Source organism: Fopius arisanus, unplaced genomic scaffold, assembly GCF_000806365.1.
Source record: "Fopius arisanus strain USDA-PBARC FA_bdor unplaced genomic scaffold, ASM80636v1 scaffold00032, whole genome shotgun sequence".
NCBI lineage: Eukaryota > Metazoa > Arthropoda > Insecta > Hymenoptera > Braconidae > Fopius > Fopius arisanus.
Window position 1 is genome coordinate 389,247 of NW_011887771.1, and position 22,550 is coordinate 411,796.

A 22,550-nucleotide genomic window follows, 5' to 3' on the forward strand; every position below is an offset into this window, starting at 1 on the left:
GCTGAGACTTTGCTACACGACTACTATCTGTTATGATAATTTTTTTAATAAACTCCTTTCCTCCGAGATTTTACGATTTTTTTCATTGGCGAGAGAGTATTTTTTTGTATAAAGTCATTTTTCTTTAACAAAGGTAATTTTTCCTCTCAAGGAGATGAATATTCCATATTGAAAGATGTAAACGTAAATTGGATTTATGTAATGGAAATTTATCCAGCATAGTGACAATTAAAAAATTTAACTAAAAATGGAAATGAAAATGATTATTTTTCACGCCATTTTTAACGCGCATTGTGCAATTTTAACTTCATCTTCTGATTAATGAAAAATCGGTAATAACAATTAGACTAGTCGATCACAAAACACCAAGGGAAATTTTATTGAATATTTCTTTCCATGTTATTTATTGTTGTCGAATCCCCATGTTGTCAGATCCCCAGATAAATTAAAATCGATGTCTTCTGAACATTTGACATGTTATGTTGATTTAAGTACATTTGAATTCTCTGTGTCTCAAAGTGCATAAACATGGAAAATCCATTGGTGGGTACAACTCGTATACGTGGTTAAATCCAGTGTCTGTGTCAATTCAACCGCGAATTTCCCTCGTTTATCTGCAAGTACTCTAAAGCTCAGCGTTATCCGTGTCGTAAATTGCCATGCCAACGCATAAAATTCAGCTAGACCGTCTCCACTTGAATTAAAAATTTTATTCTGTATAAATGAAAAAAAAAATTCGGGAATGACCCACTATCGGGGATTTCACACTTGACCATGGGTAACAACGACCTATTGTTTCAAGCGGGGAGTCAATCGATAAGCACTCAACTTAATTCACTGTACACGACTAGATTTTTTTTTTAATGGGACAACAGTGGAATTGATGAATCACAGAAATAATCTCGTATCGGGAGATGATTTCGAATCAAAAGCACTCATTGTACGGATTATTTTATTTTGAAAATGTGCATTCGATTGAGAGCCAATATTCGATTGATGGTCACCATGGTCTAGAAAATTATTCAGTAATTAATCGGTAGTAATTAAACGCCTAATAGGGAAATGTTGGTTGACATTTACACGTTTCGAGTGATTTTTTCGTTGTTCAAATATTACAAGTGCATAATATTATGTTACATAACAAAAACAATATCACAGGGTAGAAGATTATAAACAAAAAAACATACTATAGCCCAAAATAACGAAAAAATAGGTTTATTAAATAGGGCATTATTTCAATCTTTGGATTCAGAATAGCGAGAATGCCAATCCACCAAGAAATTTTCCTGAATAACTCTTGCTTGATAATTAATCGTGTAATCCTTTCTAGTTATCCTCTGTAACAACATGTGAGTGCACTTTAGTATAAACTCTCATGCTGGCAAACTTAAGAGACAAACTTTAAAAAAATACCCAAAAATGTTCAAACAGTCGTAATATTACAGCGAGATATTTTTAAAGATCAACAATTATAGTTTGTTTTAAAAAATTGCATTTAAATTGTTCGTTGTTGAAAATTTAAAGATTTTTCACATGTACCAAGAAGTATAATTCTCTGACAGTGCATCATGTAAACCACCGGATTTTCATCTCTTTCTTTTCCTTATTTTCATAGTAACTGAGCTAGTACAAGGGGAAGAAGGGTATAAACAGAATTTTTTAACAGATCGTGACGCGCTCGACACGAATGAAATTTTAATCGTTGGGGTATTCTTACGAGGGAGCTTTTATGCCAGTTCAACCCTCGGGGGAAATCTCAAGCATGGACAGCGTCTTTTCTTCTCCCTTTTTTTAATTTTTTTTTTTCCTTATCCCTCTTTATATTTCCGTGCACACCGGACGATGTCTCACGCTCGAAAAAAGGGTCTTCGAGGGTTTCACATATAAAGAAGTAGAGATTCGTGTTTACACGTCTTTTCACCGATTTTTTCCCCTCTCTTTCGCATCTCTCAGAACTATTTTATTCATTTAGTTCTGGTAGAAATGATCCTTACTGAGGGCATTTATTTATTTTTTTTGCGTGAATCAGATGCATTTATGTGGCCTCTCATGAGCAAGAAATGTTGCCGCTTGGATTGCAAGATTTTATAGCGGTTGTACTAAAAAAAAGTACTTGACAATTTCACATGTATTTCGCGTTATCAGTCGGGAAGCCTGCGACACATTATTTGGTTTTTTTTATTTTTATCCGACTTTTACAATGCCTGCTATTTGTCCCATATGTTTTGAATACGTGGATATACATTACGGGTTTACCATTTTATTCGGGACAAAAGTAAATTCCTCACCGATTTCCGCATTGCAGAGTATTCCCTGCTTGGTATTCAAGGGGAAAAAAAATGAATAAATAAAGTAGGGAAAAAGAAACGTTGTGGAAGGTAATCACATTACATGCCGAGTTACATTCGGGGAAAAGTAGGGAACAAGATGAAGAAAAATGAAAGAAACTCGGGAATCCTATTTATTTCGGTTGCCATGTTTGCCAATTCTTTTGAATTATGCGGATTCTGTCAGAAAATGATTTGAAGAGGAAGTACGTAAATTGGAAGGTTGCAGACAAAGAAATTAAAATGGCAGAGTACTTGAGTAGTTTCAGTTCTGATAACCGCATGGGAAAAAGCTTTCATAAAATAGAAGATCATACGTTCGTCTTTATTTTGATATCGCTTGAGTACGGAATTGTTTATGAAATTTCTTACAAATCTCGGAACTACGATAGAATCTAGTTTTTCATAATAAATTGTCAGTAACTTTTTTATGCTAATTGAGATTTTGAAATCCATTGGCAAAACTGGGCACTGATTTAATTGTTTTCTCAACTGATTGAAAAATCGAAAGAACTCTCAATTTTCTCTTTTCAGTAATTCTCATTGTTGTATGAACCTAAGAAGTCAAATTTAATGAATTATTTTTTTTTTTAATCCGGATTTGGACCAATCGGTATTCAGTATTCGTAACCTTGTGACAACCTGTAGCCTGTCATATTATTCCCCACGATTCTGGCAAAAATTTGGGTACAGAAGATGATACATGCTGGCTAAAATAAATGAGTTAATTAAAAATCTGGCGGTTGAGGAAGAATTAAATGAACGAAATCGATAAGAAGATTGAGACCGATGTAAAGATGTCACGAGACACCGAACACCGCATATCGATTGGACCAAAATTGGGATGAGAAAAATAATCCTCGGAATATCCTTCGACCTTCAAAATTATCGGATATTTCTCGAATGTTTCATTGCGCCACAACAAGACGGAGAAATTAAAATAAAAATCTCTCGATCGTTGATACACAGGGGAACTTGACGGAAATATTCGATTAATTTAGGTATATATTCTCTCAATTCAAATCTCAACGATGCGTATGATGCCTATAATTTATGAGGTCGTAATACCACAGATGTTATTAATATAGCACGGAAAAAAAATACTTGAATCAAGTATATTTTCCACGCGGAGAGAAATATCCACGAAAAATTACTGGTCTCGTACTAGTACACGTGGGATGTTGCACTGTATTGATGCAAAGTCATGTGAAATTCATAAAAAAGCACTGCAGTTTCGCGGAATATTTACTGCGCAGGGCAACATAATTTACTGGACTGATCCTCGATTATCCTCGTACTGCTAAAAAGCTGAAATATTTATGGAAGCAGTGGATTTAATAATGTACAGTACATTTTTTTCGTATCTGTCATTCATTTTTTACTGCACTCCCAGTAAATTTTACTGGACTGAACCGTAATAGTTGGGGTTAGGTTGTAATGTTCCATGCTTGCTGCACAGTCCGACAATTTTTTGAGCGATTTACGTACGAATTTTTCATGGAAATTTCTCTTCGTGTACTTGATTTGAGTATGCACGTTATACTTCAGATAAGTATAATAACAATATACTTAGAATGAGAAATGATTATGTACTCATAATAATATGAGAGAGAGTGGTAACATCGACCAGGGTAGACGCATGTGTTTAGCTTTTCGAAGGTCTAGGCCGTCGAATTTCATCCGAACTACATATTGAAAACGATTTCTGGTACTCACGATTATATATTTATTTAAAGTATTTTTTATACTTGATCCTAGTATATTCGATTTTCGATAAATATAGATGAATCATTGATTTTCTCACGATTCTAATAATACGAGACCTACTGCGCATTACCGTGATTTTGAATTTGGCGGTTTTAAAAAAAATTAGTCTTACGCGTTTCGAGATATTTCGACTCGGACGAACTTCATTTTTGTGTTTCTACTTTCATAATAAGGATTTATTTGTTTTTCTTTCGTGATTATACACAGCAATGGCTCATAGAGTTTTAATTTAAGACAACTGCACACAGAGAAATGAAAACGTTTTTAAATTACTGTTCAGAACTCGTATCTTACCCTTTTGGAAATGTATTTTACGATTGAAGTTGAAGCAAACTGAATAATTGCACAGTTTTAATACCGTTTTAATCGCGTGGGAAAAGAATTATATAAAAGAAATATGCGATCTCTCTTTGATTCAGAGATTCCGTGCAGCGAATGAAATTTAGGGGTGAAGAACACTTGGATATTGTATGAAATTCCGTAACTAGTTAAATCTCCACTTGAAATTTCCGGGGAGTTGGTCGGTCACTGGGGCTTTACGCGGTGTATTATCACAGAAATGCGCGGTGGAGGCTGTCTCAACACTTGCCACCATTTTTCTCAGTCTTCTCACTCTCAAGAGAGTGAACATTGCAATCAAATCCAGTGAAATGACTGTTTTTAATTTCTTTTTCGTATTTTCTTCTGTCCTTTTACGGATAAATATAATTGTTTGACACATGAAAAAATATCAGAACATTTCTTACAGAGTTTTTTAATGATTTTCTTCTAAGATTTTTTATAGGATTTCTTGGTGGATTTATGACTTTCACGTGACTACCATGCGACCCTTGTTTGACCTTTTTCGATTTTCATATCATCCATTTGACCTTTATTCAGGTCTTTTTAACCTTTCGTCACTCGAAATTTTACAGGAAATCTTATATGCAAATCTTACATGAAATCTTATAAGGAATTCAATCGAACATTGAATGAGCAAAAATCTAATAATAAAATTGCGTTTTATAAGTCCTATTTGAAAAATCTACCGCGAAATCATCGAATGATAATTTCTTTTATGTCATTGCGGTCGGTAAAACGCGTTTCTAACCTCGCTTCGCTCGGATAAAAAAGCTTTTTCGGCCACAATGACATAAAATAGCATCATGGCCACGGCGAAAAAAGTGATTCTGACTCATGCGCGTTATAATCCTCGTCTCCGACTCGGACTATAAAGTCGCATTCGTCAGATTCCCTTTTTCCGTCCTAGGCGTGAAATATACTATATTACTCCCTCTGGTAGGCGCTATATAAAAAAAACAAAACATTATCCAGTCAAATTAACCCCACGACAAACTGACAGATTTGAAATTGAATGAAATTCTTATTTTTTAACCGAGGCTCGTCTCATCGTGCAATTCTATTGGCCAACATTTGGGTCGGAAAAATAATCCCTCGAATACCACATAAGCTTCAAAATTCGCGCTCGTGATTTTTTAGCCTGAAAAACTTGACTCCTTCTGCTAGAATATCAAGTTAAAATTCATAAAAATATATTGAACTGATTTATGATGATTACAATAAGGAATCGATATGGAGGGCTTCATGGAGTCGCCTCAGAGTTTGTATAAACATAAACAATGGTTTCACAAGAACCCATTGTAGGGTTCTTTCTTTGGTGACGAATGTTCTTGGGTTTTGTGGCTAGTCTTTGGTCTCTTGGAGACATTGGTAGAGTTCAGACGGTATTCTTCCTCGTGCAATTTTAATAAAGAAATACTGATTAGAGTTTATTAACTCTGTTTTAATTAATTTAAATATCCCATTTCCAATATCTTCATTTGTTTGCTACGAACCGATGGAGAAATGCCTGATAATTTTTAAGCTCTTGTGGTATTATAAGTCGAAATCTCATATCGAACCTTATAAGAGAATTCAATCGTACATTGGATGAGGAAAAATCTCATAGGGAATACTAAATCCTATTTGGAAAATCGTATAGGAAATGAGCGGATTCTCCATAAGATTTCCCGTAGGATTCCAACATTTTTCACCCCATTTTCTAATGACACTTAGACTCAACTCTCTCCGCACCATAACTTCTCTATGACTTGCGATTCTAAATGTCATGAGAAATCCTATAGAACATTGAAGAAGGGACTGTTTGATTTGATAATCCTCTTTCAGGTATTTCCGTAAGGAAATTATACGATGTTCTATAAGATGTTCTATTCTATAACTTTTATAATTCTCGATTGGATATTTCATTCTAAAGAACTCGATTTAATGACTGTATACAAAAAATCTCATAACTTCCAATCAGTCAAATCTTCTAGGATGTTCTGGTTCAGTGATTTCCTAAATAGAGTGATTCCTATGATTTCTTCAATGATTCTGATGAATCGCAATGATTAGAAATCATGAGTTGTGTTGAGCTTTCGGGATTTTCCGTGGAATGATTGAATGATTTCGTGAGTTATTCCCCTTCGATAGAATAATTCTCACAGTAGACTTGGTAAACTACGAGAGGTGAATTTTGTCAATATAGGATGTCCTAGTGGGACTCGTAAATAGCATCATTCCTGTCTCTAGAAGTGACGGCACTCTAGCAAATGTGGTGCAACCCGGGGACTTGTGGGTTTCTACTGTCACGCATGCATACGTCATCAAGTGCACAGGGGCATGAATGTTATAGGAGTAATGAAATGGTCTCTGTGTCGTTTATGACCAGACGTTGGACAAGTTTACGTGATGCGCAAGTATATAAGGGAGGGTGTTATTTTTTTTTTTTCTCTGGGAGATCAGATAGTGGGCTATTTGTGACGGGTGTTTTCGGTTAATGAGTCTTTTATGAGGCGCCGGAGAACTGTCGCAGAAATGTTGTGGCTGGTGTCTCTTATGCGGCATTGTCATTATACTAGAAAGGTTAATGGAAGTTGCTCGGTTTACCGGTTTCGAGAGATTATCTTCTTGTTTATCTTCAAGCATGATCATTCACTCTCTCATCACTAGCCGTAAAATTAATTTCATTATAATTTTAATAAGTAACAAAGTGCATGCGACTTCGCTTTTTCTTCTGGTTTTCGATAAATAAGTCGATGGGTGTCAACATGTGGATCATACATTACCTACATAGTGAAGAAGTTTTTTATTATGTAATCCTAATATAAGTACATCGTACTATGTATATAACAAGTTATTTATTCATCTCAACTTCCATACAGTCATTTCAGTGGAAGTGCAAAATTCCCGTAAAGATTTCCTTGGATCATCGATTGATCGATAATATGATGTATTGATCCGGTTACTGGTCCGGAATAGCAAATTAAATCGACCTAAAATAATATCTTTCTTTAATGAATGCAGAATAATTAATCAATTATCTAGAATCTCCAGTTTTTCATACTGTTGGAGGGTTTTCGAAATTTCCATCTTAATGTCATTTAAATTTTCAATTATGCGCGGTTAAATTTAATTCCAGTACAAAACGTCCAATACATTTTCCATTTATATTGAAAATCCAAGAAAAATGAGCCTTTCGTAAATGATTATTGATTTTTCAATGAAGAATCGGATTCTTAGACGTATAGACCTGATAATTGAGAATAATTTGTAATGATCTATTTTATTAATGATTCTTTTAAAAATTTTAACTTTTCTACTATGAAAACTCTCTTTAATTGTTAAGTCAGTAGCAAAGTGGTAAATGATAAAATAAGTGCATTTTTTCGAGGCTAGTTTCTGGCCAATATCTTGGAATTGAAGGGACATAACGAATTTTTCATATAAAATTTTTTATAGAAACGGATGAAAGGTACATAAAGACATTTATGAAAAGATCGTTATTTTCTTTCAATTTCGGAATATTGGCTAAAAAGTGGAGTAAAAAAATGCACTCATCCTAATTTACAACTTCACTACAGTTCAAGTGAATAACTTTTTAATACAGCAGCGATCTCGATTACTCTCTCGTTAACATGTTTTACTTATTGAGTAAAATGATTTTCTGCGTTGTAATCACTCCAACTAACCGTGTAAAGTTTATCCCCTCAATTTATCAATAAATTCCCCTCAATTTATATAATTCCAAAGAGCGATCCATTCCACAATAGCACTGAACCCTCATAAATAACAGTGAAAGTTGAGGGTGAAGTAAAAAGGGTCGTGATGAAAGTCCATAATGTTTGAAAAGCGTCTTAGAAATTCAGGTGGCGTTGAAAAGAGGATAGAAATTTATCGTGACGCCATTACTCTTGGGCGTACCGAATTCAACCAATAATTACATGGCAGGGTGACTGCTGAGTGGTTGGGGTTTAATTTTTTTTTTGTCATATACATATTTAGAAGGACGGAGATAAAGTGGAGAGAATAGCTAGCGGTTGAATTGAGGGAAAATGGATGATTGCCTATAGAACAAAGTTGAGATCGATTTCACCAGAGACCGACTCGATTTAATTAAGCTACCATCCTCTTTCCCCGCGATTCAACTCAAGGTTAATAGTGGAAGTCGAGGAGTCGAAGGGCTTTGGGTGGATTCAAGGGTGAACCACAGGAATGAGTACAATACTGTTAATCAGTGCCTTCTCGTGCACTTACCTGTACACCACCAACACCAACTATGAACAGAAGTTGTACCATGAAGAGAGCTGCTAGAAGATTCATCAGTGTTGTACCAGCCAAACTCCGTAAATCCGAGAATAAACTGAAAGTACATTGAAATAAACAATTCAATGTATTTTCATAATATATTATTCAATTATTCGTCTATTTGAAGAAGCATAATTTATATGATTTGGTAAATTGACGGTTGATCGTTATTCAATCATTTTTTTTTTTCATTGGTTCAAGCCCGAAATGACTCGAACCAAGAGCATCCGGCTTTGATGAAAGTATGCACACATTTGAATATAGTTCTCGTATTCCTTTGTTAGTCTAGGGCCATTCAAACTTGCATCTACCTGATTAAAGCACGCGCAGGATTGACTCAAGTGCATATTCGATTGCTAATAGAATTTTCGAAAAGCTAATGAAGATTTAGTGCCGTGAATTGGCAATTTCGTGAAAAGAGTGATTCAAGAATCAGATTGGTTGCTAACAAAAACTAGTTCGTTGCGAATTTCAATCGACGCTTTTTTTCCCGATGTAAAGTATAGATCAAATCTCTTAGTCGATTTTTGAGGCGTTTCTTTTTTAAAGTACTCTTTCTATTAGTGGAATGCTATTGATCGAAATGTCATGTTTCTCATGAATTCAAACTTTAATTAATCTCCCTTTTTTGTTTCTTTTTTTACTCTTGTTAATTGAGGAGAAAGGCATTAGAATAAAGTGCAGTGAGCATAAATTGACAGTAAAATAAATTTGCCACCTGGGGTATAGAGCGAGGCAATCTTGCACCGGGTCGTTGCCAGTTCAATCCGATAAGCTCAATAGCCCCAGGATCGTACCAATTTATCAATCTCTCTCACTCTCTCCTCTCAACCTCCCACTCGGCTCACAACTCTTGGAGAAAACCTCTTGTGCACATCCTTACATTTCTCTTTTTTTTAGTCATGAGAAAAAAAGGCGATAACGTATTTTAAACTTTTAACACGAGTGAGCCTTCGCAAAAGCTCAACAATTGCTAGACTCAGTTGAGCTGAATTTTCTTCGGTGTAAACTGGATATCATTACACTCTATTTACTTGGTTTTTCGTTTTTTTTTTCTTTCTCTTATTCTTTTTTTATTTGATCGGGAAAGTTGGGAGTGAAAGAGGAGGCTACTGTGAGAAAACTTTCATTTTTATTTCCTCACTTTGGGGAATGCGAATGCGAATAGAAAGCCTCTGGGGTGTAATTGAGGTTTTGTTCTAGTTATTGCGGCTTTTTCGGAAGGAAAATCGATGGATATTGGTTTCTCCTTATGCCTCGTATGGGAATGTGAATGATCTACATTTATCTAGGTTAGAGATGAGCTGAATAGGGTAGGAATTTTGCCGAGTTATGTTGGACATTCATTCTGCCCGCAGGTAGTGGGAAATAAATACATCGCAGGGTTTACCGCCAAATTGACACAGGACGTGACATTTTTACTTTTGCAGGGGGGTATTAGACCTTAATTGCCTTGACCAATGATTTACGGGAGATATTCCCCATGGAACTTCACAATTCAACTCACCTTGATGGCAAAAAAACTTTTTTGATAATGTTTTGTCCAAAATATAGCAACTGAATTTGATTGATTTTCATTTGTACACGGAGAGAAATATTTAGTAAAAATTACGGAACTCTCAGTTCACTTACAGATTACGGAGTTGATTCGAAAAATTTAAGTGACGGTATCGTTATTTTTCACCGATAATTCAGATAAAAATTACGGAACACCGCGGAAAAATTCCGTGACTTTAGATAAAAATTACGTGACAGTTCCGTAAAATTTCCGACAACTACATTTCGCTCCAGAATTACGGAAAATACACGTAATTTTTATTGAATATTTCTCTCAGTGTAGGATTTAGTTTTGGTGCAGGTCCTTCGGCCCTCCTTATAGTTTGTTCTTTATCAGTACTAAGTAGATTTATCCCAGTACTATAATAAATACTTGAACATCAAGACACGTTCACCCAATCGAGTCCATTTTTCAATAGTTAAGTTGGAAAGTTTACTATGACTTTAAGAAGTCTTTGAAAATAAGAATGTTTAAAATGTATTTACCTCTTATATGCAAGAGGAAGTTTGAATTTAGGAATATATTTCCCTGTTCACTATGTTCCGATAATCATCTACTAAACTTCAATGGATTACCACGCACATATTTTGCCAATTTAGTAAAAAAATTGTATGGGAGGGATGAAGTGTTCAGAGCGAATCGTGATGTCACTCCACCAAGGTACTATCAACTCCGCGGGTACTTCCAAACTGATTCTTCAAAAGCCGTTTTTGAAAGTTCTTCGCGTTACAATTGTTTTTGTGGCGGTCTTGCATTGGTAGAATGATAGGGTGTGTTTTTGTCCACTTGTAGCTCTCATCCTGTTCTATGGAAAATGTTTATGCAAAAAATGGTCTAGGCTTCTTGAATTCTGAGATATTAGCTAGAATCTGCTTTCGAAAAAAAATGCTCTGATCCTATAACTTACAGCTTTGGTACTAAATTAGCGTTGACATTTTCCGATGCGTAAAGATGATGAAATATCAAATCACAGAAATATCAATTTTCATAATTAATTCAATTCTAAATATGAAACAAATGACATAAATTTATGCAATCACTCGTGCCAACAATTAATAATTCTCCCAGGCTGAGCAAATCTCTTTGTATTAGAAGAATTTTATCGCTCAGTGTGAGAAAATGATCAATCAGGAAATTTCATGACGTAAATAATTGACAAGAGAATATTTTTGTGTATGAGATAATTACTCTTGAATGGAATACGCGAGTGAATACTTGCGTGTCTAATCGACTCATGTATTATCAGGTATTGGTCGATACCTCGAAGATACAGCAATCAGGGTGACAATGCTTGATAATTACACATAGGAATGCATTAGTGGATAGCATATATATGTATATATATGTAGATTCATGTGACAGGGGCATTTCATTCAGCCTCGGGATATATTCACGTGATATCGCGGAATTGTGGGGGGAGGAAACTACTGGAACTGCGGTTCACCAATCATTATTATTTGATTATCGAAATAGTCTGTGGTTGTTCATTTCTCTGTGAATATTTGTTGCATGAGAATTTGGATGAATAGGTATTTACACATATTTACATACATGTGTCCACTGAGCATGTCATTATATGACGTTGAGATATAGTAAATGGATTCAATTAATGATATATATTACGCTGTACTAATTAAAATTAACGATCCTGGCATTAGTACGGATTACAAATAGAAATTGAATGCTTTTTTCTAAAATCGAATTTCTTCTTAGCTTCAGCCAATCGTTAATTCCGCATCTATTGGTTTGATAAATAATAATTATTAACCCTCAGTGATAGGAAAAATACAAAAATACAAAAATACAAAACTTCATGTAGAGAGAAATATTCAAGAAAAATTACGGAACGCCTCGGGTGGAAAATATGTTAGTTGAGCTTGAGGCTTGATCAATTTCAACTGATCAATTTCAACTGATCTGGCAGAATTGATAAGAAACCGATCAGTCTTCGATTTACTCAACCTGATCCGCACTACTCAAATCAGGTTCTGTTATGGTGAGCTTGATCTGAATCTGAAATTCGTCCATCTGCAGTCATTTTGATCAAGTTCGCATTAAGGTGACCTGCAATGATTCGAATAAGATTCTGATCAGGTCAACCTCACCTGAAGTTCTGCTGTCCCAGCAATTATTCTGACTAAGTTCGGATCAGGTGAACGTGGACTCAATTATTAATTAATTATCACTAAAAGTATAATAGATGAAATTCTAATCGAGTAAATTTTCGTTTCTTAAAGTGAACAAATATCCCCAATATACATTGTACAAGCAAAACCGAGTTGACTCGATAATAATAACACGATAATCTAGTGGTTAGGGCATATGATTAGTACTCGTACGGGTTTGATCCCTAGTATCGGAAAAAATAATTAAGTTGGTAAATTAAAAATAATAAAAAATAATTAGGTTTTCTCAGCATTAATTATCGTAGGCATTCATTGATAAAGGTGATGAATGTAAGAAGAATACTCAATTTTTTATTTCGAAATCAAAAAATAATTATCAATATATTTAATTTTGCTTATCAAATACGTATCAAAACATTTTGTTTGATCAAACCCTGATTCTGCACGTCTCATCAAATCGAGATCGAGTCAAGGCGTTACATTCTTGATCAGATCTTTACGTTCTTTGCGTACGTATCATAAATGTCCTAGATTTGGTATCTTGAGAGAATTCTGAATTTACACCATATACCAAATAAGAATAAAATTCATAAAAAATTTTTCATCTCATTAAGCTGACAAAAAAAATAAGATGCCTCGATCTGAATTAAGTAGAAAAAATCGTTTCAAGTCAGACTAACGTGCCAGTCCGAGTCGACCCAATTAAGTCCAACTCGATTATACACAACAATTTTCATTGGCTATAAAATGAGAGATTTTCATCTCTGAAGAATTCTACGGGTTTCACGCGGTCCAATTTTATCGTAAAAATGTCTTCACGCCTGCATTTTACCACTCTACTCATAAGTCATTAGCATATCAATTATTCACCACTCGACGTACGTCAGGCTCAAGGGGAAAACACCCGAGTGCTCTCCATTATTATAATTTTTTTTTTTTTTATACATTGGTTGACATCGAATAATTTAACGGTCATTCCTATTTTTTTGTTAAAATATTGAAGGAGTTATGGGAGATAATGGATAAATTATGAAATATCTATTGCAATTTTAACGCTTGAGTGATTATCTGACGGTGCGTGTTTCAAGTAGAGTGAGGGATTGTGAAATACTGGGTCAGGTCGAATTCTAAAATATCCTGAGGTTACGGATCCCTTTTTCGTGTTTTATGGAGTGAAAAGCTTTTCCACTTCGACAACACTATACAGCTTTTTGTCATTGAAAAATTCAATACTCCATTGTTCTTCTATTCCGATGATTTGAAAATCAATTAAATACTTGATTTCTTTATTTAGTTATTACGGTGGAATAAATTTCATTAAAAGTTGCTGTGGAAAATTCAAAGGGAATGGGGAAAAGGGAATTCAATGGCATCTAGGCACTTTCACCCAATAACGTAGAAATCCATCGAATTTCTCCTAGGGCACCTGCACTTCACTACCTTCACCCTTTTGCTGTTGTTTTTTTGCAGTTTATTTTCTTTTTATTTCGAAGTGAGAATGAATTATTCAAGAAATGAATGCGGTAAAAGGAATGAATTTCACGCTTGCACGAAGTGAAATTTATTCAGCTTAATCGGCTTTGCGACGCTCTACCTAAAGATTGATTTTCAAATGTTTTTGGATTTAATTCGGGATTTAATTGGGGAGACGGAAATTAAAAGAGAATAGACTCAATTACGGATCCGGTAATTTACATAATTTCTATGTGGAAATGGACTGTGAATTATGGAGGTGCGAGTTCAGTGGCAATAGATGAATGAGAATGTGAAATTTTTGACCGATTTTTTTTTTTTTTCATTGAATTAATCAAGGGAAACCAATTGAGATCAATCGAATTCTCGGTTATTCGTCCACGTAATTATGAGGAATTCGTTAGGTTCAATAAAATTTAATTCAATTATACGATTTACTTTGATGAAAACTTCAATGGAAACTGTGAACTGCACCAGGTGCATTCCGAAAAAATCATTTTATTAATTCATTCTCATGAGAAATAAGAAAAAAAATTTTGTTTATGTGAGAATTTGTTGTCGAATCTGATTAATGAATCGTACACTGTTAAAAGTTTCTTGAAAATTCAGGCACAATGTCATTAGATATTTCAATGAAATAAGTTTGAATTCAATTTTAAGAATAAGTGATCACTAAATTTCTCATTCATTTGGAAAATTCAAGAAAATTGGGATTTCCGTGGGATAGAATAGAATTGACTCTTCAATGAAAGTTTGAATTATGTTTGACAATTCAGGGAAACTATTGCATGAATTTTGAGCATTTTTACAGGTTTTATCATTTATTTTTACAGCACCATGGTGGCTAAAAATAGAGAATTACCAGAATATTCAATTATTCAAAAAAAATAGTTAAAAAATTCAAGTTTTTTAACTTGAAATTTCAGGTATAACTCCCCTACAGATTATTTTCTGCTCGTGGAAACGGATTTTACAATTGAATTTAACGTATAAATAACGTAAATTACAGGGGCGTAAAATCCGAATACAAATTCGCTGAATTTTTTTTGCATTTACGTTTTTCGATGTTCACTCCAATAACCCGTTATTTTTTAAATTCATCCATTAATCCCCGCTTAACTTATTTCCCCTCCTCAGACAGGTCCCTGGGTTTCAGTTAAAGCTTTCATATCATATGACTTATTCAATGACCAAGAAGTGATGGGTGCCCCTTGATTAGGGCAAGGGCCGCAGAAGAGCTTTAGCAACAAAAAAAGCCCAAGTGTGTAACAAGAACCCCAAATTTGCCCTTTTTTCGAGAAAGAAAAAAAAAAGCTCTCACACACAAAAAGAATAGCCAATACGTATTGTTTCAGGCTTCATTGAGTTCTTCCGTAATACACTTGACTCCTTTGTCCCTTTGAAATCACGAGAGTAGCGTCGACACGTGGAAAAAAGGCGAGGAACAAGAGAATGAAATAAAAAGTGTGTAACCATGAGAGGACAAATTGTCTCGGGAAAAACTATTGTTTTAGATTTTGCTTTCAAGCGTATTTCGATGGAAATTCAATTAAACATTTGTAAATATTTGATCTCTTGTGGCGACTAAAATGGTATGACGTGAAGAACGGGGGAAATGAAATAACATTGAGAGACAACCATTGGGAATTAATGTCGACTGTAAGCGGATGGTTAAATGAATAAACCTCTCTTCGTTTGAGTGAATTTGCAAAAAGCAAAAAGCCTTTCTCTACGCTTTTCATGGAATTTGATTATATTATATTTGGGTTGTACTGGATAAAACTGGGGATAAGGCTCAAACGTGGTGCACGTTGTTCCCTTCGTTATTCTCCACATTTTTTTTTTTTTGCTTCTCGCCTATCATTCATTTTATTCGTTTTTCTGGATATCGTGGAATGTATCTCATCGTGATGGTTCGGTTTAATTAATAACATTGTTTAGCGCTCAAAGGTCGGGCTTCTGGAGATTTATCCCAAGGCGGTAATTGAAATTCCGGAGGGATTTACTCGTAAATTTTAACTTGACATTACTCGTGGATTCTGTTGACGTATCGATTATTTACGCTTTTGGAATGGAATCAGGAGGAATGTAGGTGCGATGTTTGTGATGGGGAAAATACGCTCAGCAATTTTGCAACCAAGCGGCTACGTGCAGTCTTTTCAAATCAATTTTTTTCAGCATTTTCAATTTATCTTGAAAACTATCGGTTTTTGGAGGATACGCCAGAAGATGACTTTTTTAAAATTTAATCAGCTACCAAAAAGTTTTTTAATGTTTTCACTTGAAATCGATTACTTTCGGGAACAGCCGATAACAAGCCGATAATAAAGATATCGATTTTATTTTTAAGATAAATGATACATTTCATGAATGATGCTATTTTAAAATTGAATTAAATTACACAGTATTGGTAATTTCATGAATTTCTGATACACTATTGCAGAACGATACTTTAAATTCCAAGTTAAAAATTTGAAATGTTGAAAAAGGACGAAGTGACGCGAAATTTCTACAGAATTCTTCATTGACAATTCCGTTAATTTCTTGAATATTCTGGTAATTCTCTATGTTAAGGTCTACATGGCCTTGAAAACCCCGGAAGATTCTAAAAATTCAGGCGATAAATTACCTGAATTTTAAATCCATTGCAAATTCAAACTTCTATAGAGAAATCAATCATCAACTGCCCAGAAAAATCCGACTTATTTGAATTTTCAAAACGAAAGAGAAATGCAGTGACCGTTGTCAATTGAAATTCAATTGTAACATGCATAATTGAAAGTTCTCATGACTTTGTTACTGATATTTTATCTTTAGTGAATTTCTAACGGTGTTGTGCAAATTGAAATGATTTTAGTGTACCACTTGGTTTCTGAATTGTGTCAGATAGAATGAGAATGGCGTCTTCAACTCTGTGTTGTTGAAACTCCCATACATATAACATAAGGCAATCCATTACAATTAACCAAGTATGAATACAATCCCTTGCAATCATAGATAAACTCGAGCCTTCATCTCGAAGGAAATCGATACTCTCCAAGCTTTGCCCGTCTACCTGCATCATTTTCCTGAAGAGTAGCTTTTCATGTAACCCGTCGCAACGACCAACAATTCAATTTCTCTTCGCTGTCGAAAATATTTCTTCATCTCTTCATCCAACGTGATGAATAACTAAATAAACTCGGAAGTTTGAGCACCAGTTGAAAATGAGATAATTGACAGGTCATTTAACAGTCGTTCACTTCTCACCGAGAAAAAGTTTGTCGTTTAATTCACTCTGACGTTTCGTTATTGTGTACAAACACAAAAATATAATTGTTTATAATTTACTGTGTTGTTTCACACTAAAAATGTGTATTACGATTTAAAAAACGTAAATGATTACGAAATTTGTAAATTACGGTTTTTAAAAATTTTGTTATAAATTGTAAATTACGAATTTCGGGTTGGACCATGCGATATAAAAAATGTAAAACGGGGGCAAAATGGGGCACAGGGTAACAGGGAATTCGGGTGAAATGGGATGAGTCAGGAGATTCAGTGGGAGATGAGGAGAAAAATCGATCGTTAGAATCTATTATTCAGCATGTCAGTTTTTCCAGAATTTTATTACACTTAATTGTTAAAAAAATGTTCCCATATAAAGAATTTCATGATCAGAAGCGAAAAATAAGTAGTTCAAGATGGTGTATTTTTTAAGAATGTTGAAAAATCAAGAAAGGAAGAAAACAACGGTGTAATTAAAAGAAAAAATTTTATTCGCCATAAACATTCCCTAATAAACAATTCCCCACTTTTAAACTATTTCCAACATTTTTTGAAAAATGGTAGACTGGGAATGAATTAAAAAGGCTCAAGGGTCCCATTTTGCCCGGTTCTTTTAAATATGAGATTTTATACGAAAATGGTAATCGCAAAATATTTCCAAGTTTACGAGATTGCAAAATTTTTATCATTACCGGCTTTCTCTCTTTTTCTTTTTTTGCGCTGCACAAAAAAGGTGTCGAAACAAATTTTTCCATTCCTTTTATACATTCAGAGATATTTTCCAAAAACTAGACTTTTTACTCTGTACCAGCTTCACTACTGAATTGCAATTTACGGCTTTTAAAATCACGAGTTACGTTCTCGAAATCGTAAATTACGTTCCAGAAGGTACACTTTATGGTTAGCTTTTCCTCTCGGTATCAGTTCAAATGAAATTTACTTGAAAAATTACCCTAGTAAATAATAATCGTGTGTTAAAGTGGCAGTTAATAAATTTAAACCATAAAATCGGAATAAAAATAAAATGGCGTTATCTAATACATACATACACACCCGACACTTCACAAACTATATTTTCCAATTTTTTGAGTCGTAATGAGCCGAAGTAACACAAAAAATAGGAAATTTAGATTCCAATGCTTCCAGTCGGAGGCAAAATATATTTTAGTGACAGTCTCACCCAAAAGTAATATAATTTTTACCCGCAAATTCATATTCTTTATGGCAAATCATTACTCTTGCGACATCAGCGTAAGTCTCACGATTAATTTTTCCTCTCGCTCATCACATTGATAACTCAATAACTCATCTTCTTTCGTAAATAAATTCCCTCGTTCCGTTTTTATGATTTATTTTATTGCCCCTCTAAGAAATATCTTGTATCGACAAAAAAAATTACCAGAGGCGTATGATATGATACTCGAGGAATGGGCGAAGTTCATATAGCTTGTGGCACCATTCAAATTCTCAATTTTTTTCCAAACTTTCGTGCAATGATAACAGTAAAAAGAGGAGTTTTATGGGTGGGGTACCACCAGTCATTACCAGTAATTGTTTAGCAGATGGTAGACTTTTAGTCGTAAACCGGGTTTTAAACTTCTCCAAAGCATTACAGACAGGATAATTGCTGTCTGCTTGTGTAAGAGCATGAGTTAGTGGTTGAGAAAATTTTTAATTACTCCTCTTCAGAATCGAAAACTTGGTCGTTAATTTTCACCTTCTCCATCAACTTCATTCGATACAGAGAGCATTAATTTTTGGTTCTTCCATGGAAATTCTAAACACGTTACACCATCTTGGCAAATATCTCCCGGACATATTCGGAATAACCATCACCAATTTCATTTAAACAAAAGCTTTAGAAGTGCCACTGCAAAATGGCTCTTCTATATACATATGAATTTATCGGAATACGTGCACAGGATATGTTTTAGGTGGAGATATCTCCATGGGACATTCAGGTGTAGTAGCAATGTGTCAAGGTGAGGTAAAAATAATTTTTCCGGGTATCTGATCGGTTCAGGAAGAAATAGGAAAATGTAGAAAAAGAAAATGATGCATCTTATATCAAACGTCAGAAAAGGATACATCTGTCATTGACATTCTCACAAAATATATCCTTGAAATAAGAATTACTTGGGAAATCCGATGTGGAATTTGAGTTATTACCGATATCCTCTCGTTTTTTAGATTTTTTTCGTAAATATTGGGATGTTCTGAATCAGATTGATCGGCTAAATGTACCGCTTTTAGATTTTATTATTATTCAGTGAATTACAAATTTTCATATTCATGCATCTATTTTTCGAAATTTTTGGTAAAGTTGTGGCAATTTTTGCAAAAATTTGGTTATATATTTCAAAGGGTAAAAAGATAAATCAGTTACACACTTGTTCACTAAACGTTCCGTACTTTGATTTAGATCTTTTATCGATTATTTTATTATACACAATCGATTTGCGGGAAATTTCAGTTTTGAAAAAAAAAGCTTTTCTCTCCTAGAAATTAACGATTAGCTCCTTCAGGTGAGGATTAAATTTTCTTCCTTCATTCTTATCTTCTTGAACTTTTTGAGTGCTCTATGAAATATTGTCTTTCATCGAAACACGATACTAGGGATATCCTCTCTTGAGCTTACGATGATCAAGGTAGTGACTCTGTAGTGTGCACTATAAGTCTCCGATTAAAATGACATTAACTCGTGAGTAACACGCGAACGAAGTTAAAGCACGACCATTTACTCAGCGACGTAGTAGTGCACTGTGTGTCGGAGTAGTTGGAGTTGAGTTAAAATGTAGGTAGATAGGTACTCGTGAGCGATATCGTTTGATTCGATAACGCAAAAGTGATAGCTATTATGAAATTTTTATCATTCACAGAAGACTATCGCTTCCTATGCCATACACTGTGAGGAAGTCGCATGTAAATAAATAAATTTTTTTTCATTTTGAATTTTTGGAGAATATTGATAATATTCAATTTGTGTGGGATGTTGATCCCGGAGAAAAATTTGCATTAAGTTAGTACCATTACTCATCTAGATGGCGTTTTGGATCTCGAGTCAAGGTCGGTAATATCTCTTCTGATTTCGGGGGGGAGGGGGGCGGCTGTCATTTTACTGGTAAATTGTCGGAATTAAACACTCGATTCAAGTTCTGTTGTAGGAAATTCTGTAAGGTTAAACTGGAAAAACTGGGAATAATTAGAATTAGATTATTAGGCGGACGGTATTTCGGATTCAATTTTATTAATTTTCTGACTCTAGCACTGAAGCATTGGGCGTAGGAAATATAAATTGGACAGGTTAGCGAACGAGAAAGTTCGTCACAACACGAAGAGAATTTTCTATTCTAAAAACGACAAACATCGATACCATCGATATCTCGAAAGTCTGTCACGCTTATTCCTCATTGGCTCAGTCGTCTGAGGCGGTCAATGTTAATTTGGAACTCATTTAAATTACCAATTTTTCATCCCGATTTACTTTACTATTATATTATTAACTTTACCAAAAACTTCAAAAAATAGATGCATGAATATGAAAATTTGTAATTCACTGAATAATAATAAAATCTAAAAGCGGTACATTTAGCCGATCAATCTGATTCAGAACATTCCAATATTTAAATTACCAATTTTTCATCCCGATTTTTTGAATTACAACGCGCTGTAACGCGCGTTCGTTCACGTAAATAGTAAAAACTATACCAAGGCTATAGGAGAAAATGCCTCTAACCGGAGTGAAAGAGTAATCTCTAAATAGTAATTTTCTTTTGTGTCATTTACCCAAAACGTCATATAGTACTATCTCACATGCTATCAATTACTATGTACCATAAAAACTATATGCTATGGTCACGGTTACTATGAACCATACTAAGAATTTATAAATGTCATGATAATAGTAATAACTTTAATACAGTGATAGTTACTATACAACATGCTAATTATTGCCATGTCCAGAAGGCATTGCATCATTAAAAGATTCAATAGTACCAATTCAATATACCCAGTAACTATTCCGATATTCATAGTAACGTTTCCTAATATTTGGTAATGACTACTAAATGTTATAGTAATGCTAGTTATTGCGACATAGTTATTATTACAATGCGCGAATGTCATAGTACCACAATCAAATGCTAACTATTACTACGTGGATAAAAAATTTAATCAGCAACAAGTCACTATGTGCCATGATAATCATTATGATTTTCCATTATAACTATTCCCATGGTCATAGTAATACTTAGTAACCGCTGATACCATTTACTATGATATTACTATTGCTATAGTAAAATAGAAAACAAATGCAGTGCATTATTTATTTCATGTACACGGAGAGAAATATTTAGTAAAAATTACGGAACTTTCAGTTCACTTACCGATTACGGAGTTGACTCGAAAAATTTAAGTGACGGTATCGTTGATCAGAAGCGAAAAATAAGTAGTTCAAGATGGTGTATTTTTTAAGAATGTTGAAAAATCAAGAAAGGAAGAAAACAACGGTGTAATTAAAAGAAAAAATTTTATTCGCCATAAACATTCCCTAATAAACAATTCCCCACTTTTAAACTATTTCCAACATTTTTTGAAAAATGGTAGACTGGGAATGAATTAAAAAGGCTCAAGGGTCCCATTTTGCCCGGTTCTTTTAAATATGAGATTTTATACGAAAATGGTAATCGCAAAATATTTCCAAGTTTACGAGATTGCAAAATTTTTATCATTACCGGCTTTCTCTCTTTTTCTTTTTTTGCGCTGCACAAAAAAGGTGTCGAAACAAATTTTTCCATTCCTTTTATACATTCAGAGATATTTTCCAAAAACTAGACTTTTTACTCTGTACCAGCTTCACTACTGAATTGCAATTTACGGCTTTTAAAATCACGAGTTACGTTCTCGAAATCGTAAATTACGTTCCAGAAGGTACACTTTATGGTTAGCTTTTCCTCTCGGTATCAGTTCAAATGAAATTTACTTGAAAAATTACCCTAGTAAATAATAATCGTGTGTTAAAGTGGCAGTTAATAAATTTAAACCATAAAATCGGAATAAAAATAAAATGGCGTTATCTAATACATACATACACACCCGACACTTCACAAACTATATTTTCCAATTTTTTGAGTCGTAATGAGCCGAAGTAACACAAAAAATAGGAAATTTAGATTCCAATGCTTCCAGTCGGAGGCAAAATATATTTTAGTGACAGTCTCACCCAAAAGTAATATAATTTTTACCCGCAAATTCATATTCTTTATGGCAAATCATTACTCTTGCGACATCAGCGTAAGTCTCACGATTAATTTTTCCTCTCGCTCATCACATTGATAACTCAATAACTCATCTTCTTTCGTAAATAAATTCCCTCGTTCCGTTTTTATGATTTATTTTATTGCCCCT

General features: G+C 34.2%; 1 protein-coding gene across 1 annotated transcript in view; it reads right to left on the reverse strand.

The window, feature by feature from the left end:
• LOC105265778 (cadherin EGF LAG seven-pass G-type receptor 1) overlaps positions 1-22,550 on the reverse strand; it is a 56,859-nt gene that overhangs the window by 12,956 nt on the left and 21,353 nt on the right. The window contains exon 3 of the mRNA XM_011303487.1: positions 8,670-8,775. Coding sequence (XP_011301789.1) covers positions 8,670-8,775 — 106 coding nt within the window. The remainder of the gene's footprint in view (positions 1-8,669; positions 8,776-22,550) is intronic.